Source organism: Symphodus melops, assembly GCF_947650265.1.
Source record: "Symphodus melops genome assembly, chromosome: 4".
NCBI classification, from domain to species: Eukaryota; Metazoa; Chordata; class Actinopteri; order Labriformes; family Labridae; genus Symphodus; species Symphodus melops.
In genome coordinates this window covers 30,371,765-30,378,689 of record NC_136694.1, presented here as the reverse complement: position 1 = coordinate 30,378,689, position 6,925 = coordinate 30,371,765, and the positions used below count along the sequence as shown (strand labels likewise).

At 50.4% G+C, this 6,925-nt stretch overlaps 1 protein-coding gene across 1 annotated transcript in view; it reads left to right on the top strand.

Annotated features, from left to right (window-relative positions):
* The window catches only part of rims4 (regulating synaptic membrane exocytosis 4), a 22,760-nt gene extending 16,234 nt beyond the window's left edge, over positions 1 to 6,526 (top strand). The window contains exons 4-6 of the mRNA XM_079341698.1: positions 2,174 to 2,275; positions 3,622 to 3,761; positions 5,791 to 6,526. Coding sequence (XP_079197824.1) covers positions 2,174 to 2,275; positions 3,622 to 3,761; positions 5,791 to 6,009 — 461 coding nt within the window. The 3' untranslated portion in view covers positions 6,010 to 6,526. The remainder of the gene's footprint in view (positions 1 to 2,173; positions 2,276 to 3,621; positions 3,762 to 5,790) is intronic.
* Positions 6,527 to 6,925: the final 399 nt, after the last annotated feature.

Here is a 6,925-nt window from a genome sequence, read left to right as displayed (position 1 = left end):
AACCCCCATAGACCATCACCACCACGGTCTCTGTCCGACCCCCATAGACCATCACCACCACAGTCTCTGTCTGACCCCCATAGACCATCACCACCACGGTCTCTGTCCGACCCCCATAGACCATCACCACCACAGTCTCTGTCTGACCCCCATAGACCATCACCACCAAGGTCTTTGTCCAACCCCCATAGACCATCACAACCACGGTCTTTGTCTGACCCCCATAGACCATCACCACCATGGTCTCTGTCCGACCCCCATAGACCATCACCTCCATGGTCTTTGTCTGACCTCCATAGACCATCACCACCATGGTCTCTGTCCAACCCCCATAGACCATCACCACCATGGTCTCTGTCCAACCCCCATAGACCATCACCACCATGGTCTCTGTCTGACCCCCTTAGACCATCACCACCATGGTCTTTGTCCAACCCCCATAGACCATCACCACCACGGTCTCTGTCCGACCCCCATAGACCATCACCACCACAGTCTCTGTCTGACCCCCATAGACCATCACCACCACGGTCTCTGTCCGACCCCCATAGACCATCACCACCACAGTCTCTGTCTGACCCCCATAGACCATCACCACCAAGGTCTTTGTCCAACCCCCATAGACCATCACAACCACGGTCTTTGTCTGACCCCCATAGACCATCACCACCAAGGTCTTTGTCCAACCCCCATAGACCATCACCACCAAGGTCTTTGTCCAACCCCCATAGACCATCACCACCAAGGTCTTTGTCCAACCCCCATAGACCATCACCACCATGGTCTCTGTCCAACCCCCATAGACCATCACCACCATGGTCTCTGTCTGACCCCCTTAGACCATCACCACCATGGTCTTTGTCCAACCCCCATAGACCATCACCACCACGGTCTCTGTCCGACCCCCATAGACCATCACCACCACAGTCTCTGTCTGACCCCCATAGACCATCACCACCAAGGTCTTTGTCCAACCCCCATAGACCATCACAACCACGGTCTTTGTCTGACCCCCATAGACCATCACCACCAAGGTCTTTGTCCAACCCCCATAGACCATCACCACCAAGGTCTTTGTCCAACCCCCATAGACCATCACCACCAAGGTCTTTGTCCAACCCCCATAGACCATCACCACCAAGGTCTTTGTCCAACCCCCATAGACCATCACCACCATGGTCTTTGTCTGACCCCCATAGGTCTTTGTCTGGCCCTTCTGCTGAGGTCTTTTCATGCTGTCATGAAAATAAGTTCCAGTTTGATCAATTTTGACCCCCTGCAGAGTTTCCGTCCTTCACAGCAGTTGTTTGCTGTAAGTGGGTCAGTTTCCTCGCTGGCACCGTGGCTCCGTCCTTGGCTGGACTACAGAGACTCGGACTGGACCGGCTCCTGCACTCAGTCCAGTCTGACGTTATATAACACCAGAGCACTCAGAATAACTTTGGCCGGCGTCTGCTCTTTGTCACTTTCTAAGGTCTGTCATTTCGGGGACATTTCTCAGCGAGCGGGAAAAAGTTTCACATGATCACAAAATGATCTGATTTGAAAACTTGTCCACACGTAAACAAAAGGCCACAGAAAACTCTCCTTTACGTTTCCTGTTTGGGGTCACGGGGGGGCGGAGTCACATCCTTAACTGTTCTCCAGCCAATCACAAAGCGGACATGTAGAGACAGACAACCAGCCAATCACAGAGCTGACATGTAGAGACAGACAACCAGCCAATCACAGAGCTGACATGTAGAGACAGACAACCAGCCAATCACAGAGCTGACATATAGAGACAGACAACCAGCCAATCACAGAGCTGACATGTAGAGACAGACAACCAGCCAATCACAGAGCTGACATATAGAGACAGACAACCAGCCAATCACAGAGCTGACATATAGAGACAGACAACCAGCCAATCACAGAGCAGATATATAGAGACAGACTGCACACCTGCAGATAGTTCAGAGTCAGCAGGTAAACAGCGTGTGATTGGACTGTGGGAGGAAGCTGGAGAGAAGCCACGCCATGCACGGGGAGAACATGCAGACTCCACACAGAGAGGCTCCTGACAGACGGGGATTCAAACCAGCAACCTCCTCGCTAGTTAACTAGTCATTAAGTAAATGTGGGAGACACATCCTTCATTTCTGACACACCTGTGTGTTTTCACCCCGCCCAGGTGACATCGAGATCGGCCTGTCGGAGAGGAACGGGGGTCTGGAGGTGGAGGTCGTCCAGGCCAGAGGACTCACCATGAAGCCAGGTTCAAAGGGACCTCCAGGTGAGTGTGACCCCGTCCCCTCCCCTCGGTCCTCTCGGCAGCTCTTCTTCATGTTTGAAGCTGATGTCTCCAAACGTCTTCAGAGTTTTTGGACAGATCAAGGATGCATGACTGAAGAGGAGTGGTGTGCACGGGGAGTTAACAGACGGTGAGAGGAGGAGATAAATTAGTCAAATCTAAATGATGCTGCAGCGAAAACATGCAGCACGATGCTTTGGTTTCAAACTGCACAAAATCACAGGAGGACAAACAGTCGAGGCTTTCTGATTGATATCAAGAACTCTGAGACGCAGACTTTCTGAAACGATGAGTTCATAGGAAGCTAAAAAAAAACCTGAGAATGTTTTTTTAATAACTCACAAAAATGTCTTGGCTTTCCTGGGTCACCATTTGTGAACTGATCTGGTTGGTACCATGAGGGAGGGAGTCCAGCATCAGCTCCACGGATCAATAGTGGGTTTTGGTACAAACTGTTCTGGGATCTCCCTGAGTGGAAACGTCCATCGGGGAGCTCCCCGGGGAAACACACAGCATCACAGAGGCTCTGTTTTTATTTCCACCAGCCAACTCTCAAACGTGAACCCGCTGACTGAGGCAGCAACTTCTTTGCTTTGCAGATTCAAAATGACCAGTTTTGGGGTTCTGGTGGTCTTGTGGTTCAGATCCACAGAAAAACAATGCATTGAATAAAAAGCGTTTTTCTCTTTATCAAACGGTCTTCATCTTTCTTTTAACCCCCTGCTGGGTGGACTGACCCCAGAGCAGGATGTAGTTTCGAGGCGGCTGACAGAGACCTGCGGACGATCTTAAAAACTGAAAGCGAACACGGCTGCATTGATTCGTTGTGGTCACAGGAAACAAAGCAGACCCGGCATGATGTCGACATGCAGTTGTAAGGTTGGATTGTGTAACCTCAGACTATGAACTCGGAGAGCTCGCCACGCTGGTTGCATAACGTTAAAGCAGCCATTGATCCTAATTGCATGAGAACAAAGCAGAGCCAGAGCACGAGGAAGTAGAAATGTGAGAGGATGAGCAACAGAGCAAAACCCTGAGGGAAGGTTTCAAGCAGAGAGTAAAACTTCTAAAAAAGGAAAATCCCAATTTACAGCCCGTCAGCTACACTGGTCTTTACTGGTGTCGCCGCTCGTTTCGTCACGATGCATTCAGGTGCTGGAAAGTGTCACGACACAAAAATCAATGTGACAGTAGCTCTCAGATGAACTTCAGGTCAGAGACCTTTGCTCTCTTGTCTCAGGCCTCAGCATCTGAAGCAGCCTCTGTACAGATCCACAGCCACGTTACAGAGTGTCTCTTAACTTTGTTTCCGTCTTCTGTGGTTGCAGCGGCGTACATCAAAGTTTACCTCCTGGAGAACGGCGTCTGCGTGGCCAAGAAGAAGACCAAGTCGGTGAGGAAGTCTCTGGACCCTCTCTACAACCAGGTCCTGGTCTTCTCTGAGAGCCCTCAGGGGAAAGTGGTGCAGGTGAGCCGGAGCTCAGATAGCAGTGAGTCCTTCACCCCCCCCCCCCCCCCCCCCTTGGTCTGCTGTAACACCAGTCAGCGAGCTGCCTCTCAAAGCAACCGTTACTGGGCTACTCCCAGTTAGATGAACTTTCACCTGGACCAAAGTTCTCCTCTTTATTCCCACATGATGTTGTAGTTCTCTGTGATCTTGTAGTTCTCTGTGATCTTGTAGTTCTCTGTGATCTTGTAGTTCTTCCTGTGATCTTGTAGTTCTCTGTGATCTTGTAGTTCTTCCTGTGATCTTGTAGTTCTTCCTGTGATCTTGTAGTTCTTCCTGTGATCTTGTAGTTCTACCTGTGATCTTGTAGTTCTCTGTGATCTTGTAGTTCTCTGTGATCTTGTAGTTCTTCCTGTGATCTTGTAGTTCTCTGTGATCTTGTAGTTCTTCCTGTGATCTTGTAGTTCTTCCTGTGATCTTGTAGTTCTTCCTGTGATCTTGTAGTTCTACCTGTGATCTTGTAGTTCTCTGTGATCTTGTAGTTCTCTGTGATCTTGTAGTTCTTCCTGTGATCTTGTAGTTCTCTGTGATCTTGTAGTTCTTCCTGTGATCTTGTAGTTCTTCCTGTGATCTTGTAGTTCTTCCTGTGATCTTGTAGTTCTTCCTGTGATCTTGTAGTTCTCTGTACACAGACTGGTTTTCTGATGCACATACTTGCTTGTGAACCTTTGAGGGGAATAATCTGTATAATGCAGATAAAAGCAGGTTTGTGCTGTAAAAAATGGATGCAAGGTTTAAATGAACATCAGCAGAACTCCACTCTGCTAAATCAGGAAATAACAGATTAAAACAGTGCTGCTGATTTCAGCCGTTTCCATTCTGCAGCATGAATGAGTTTGATCAAAGTCTGAGGACAGCGACTCAGACAGCAGATAATTAAGAGGGAGGCGTTTAGTGGCTAATTACAGAGCGAGGAGACGAGCGGAGGCGAGCAGCCCGAAGCACATCTGCGGGACTCATCACTGTTTCCACCTGCTGATTACTGAACAGACCTGACACACGACAGGTTAAAACATGTGTGTGCGTGACGATGTGGGAACTAGACACGATCAGCAGGCGAATCACTTGATCAAACACGGAGGAAGATCGATCCGTCCTTGTAAACACAGCGCTGACAACAACACAGCCGGCTGGACTCCAGCTTCTCCCACTCAGGACTCACACACACATTTACACAGGAGAGACTGGACTTATGAGACATGTGGGACATGTGGGACATGTTGCACACGGAGGACGGAGGAAGTGGTGGAAAAGGAAAATAAGATTCGTCCTGCCAACATGGCTCCATATCACAAGAGAACTACAAGACCACACGAGTGTGTGTGTGGTGTGTTTGAAGTGATCAGACGCTCTCTGACTTCCTGTCTGAGTCGACCTGATCTGTCCGCTCGCTGTGGAAACACAACCTCGCTGACGAGTGTGTCCTCAGAACGCCGGAGTTTTCTTGAGGTTTATCTCAGAGGTCTGAAAGACAAAAAGGGAATACATCGGTGCAGGTCTCGCTCACACACACACACACACACACACACACACACACACACACACACAGACAAATTGGTATGCTGGCATGCACGGACACAGGAGACCGTCACGGGAGCGGACACACACATGCAGACAGATATTGATTATCATTCCCGCCGCCTGTCAGGATGTGGAGCTGTTAGAGATGAAGCTGCAGTGTTATCAGGATGTCAGGAGACAGAGGACACCTGATGTACAAACACACACACACACACACACACACACACACACACACGCCGTGTTCCATAACTCCGCCTCTTCTCAGGGCTGCTGAAGAACCTGCACTGCTTCAGAGAACATCTCCAGGCCGTGTGGAATAATGCAGATTAACCCCTTCTCGTCCCTTAGTCCCGTACCCACACATGGACTCATGCACACATTAAAGAGAGAACCACTCCCATGATTCCCCGCCAGCCTGGACGCCATCTTGTGTTGTTGTTTTGACTGATCTGTCCGTTCTCTTCCCCAGGTGATCGTTTGGGGAAATTACGGACGTATGGACCGAAAATGCTTCATGGGCGTGGCTCGAATCCTGTTGGAGGAGCTGGACCTGAGCACGATGGTGATTGGCTGGTACAAGCTCTTCCCTACCTCCTCCATGGTGGACCCCACGATGGCGCCCCTCATCCGCCACTGCTCCCAGATGTCCCTGGAGAGCACCATCGGCCCCTGTTGTGAGAGGTCCTAAGACTCCACGCTTATCGTCACGCTTCGTTGATGCCACTTTGATTTCATGGTTGTGTCGACTCTTCTTCCACGCCGCCGCTCCAGGCTCAGCAGCGGGGTGAAGAACCGTGTCGCTCGAGGGCGCTTTGGACCAACCCATCCCTCTGATTGGAAAGTGACCCTTCTGATTGGTGGGTCATTCTTGCAGCCACAGGAAATGCATTTTAATTCTTTTGATATTTTATCCGACTTTCCGTGACTTCTTTTGTTGATGCAATCGACCGCGCCCCCCCCTTGCCCCCCCCCCCCTGACTCGCGGGGGGAACCGTTGCTCTCTGCAGATCTCTTTGATGAAAAACAAAAACTTACCTAATGAGGACACTTCAAAGGAGGGCTCAGTCGCTGACATCGATCACATCCTTCTGGGACCAGGATGCACTGCAGGGCTCAGCGCTGCTTCAGCTCCACGCCGTCTCCACGCCGTCTCCACGCCGTCTCCACAGACCGCTTTGGATTCTTATTATCAGGACAGCGAGCTGAGCGTCCACGAGTCGGACACGGCAGGAGGACGTGAACGGCCCGGACAGACAACACAGGACTTTATGCAGAAGAATGAAGCCTATTTGTGCATCTTGGTTTTGAACACTCTGACTTTGTGTGTGTGTGTGTGTGTGTGTGTGTGTGTGTGTGTGTGTGTGTGTGTGTGTGTGTGTGTGTGTGTGTGTGTGTGTGTGTGTCACCACTACACCTGGTTGTTTCCTGTATCCATGCACACACATGTGAGCCAGGTGTTGGAGAGTGGGATTAATCAGGTGACAGTCACCTGCAGTCACAAGAGATCACGACATGTGGCGAGGTCACAAGCGATAGATGCACGCGACTGTCAAAATCAACGGCAGGAAACGGCGTGGACGCCATCCTTTAGAAACGGCCAGGTG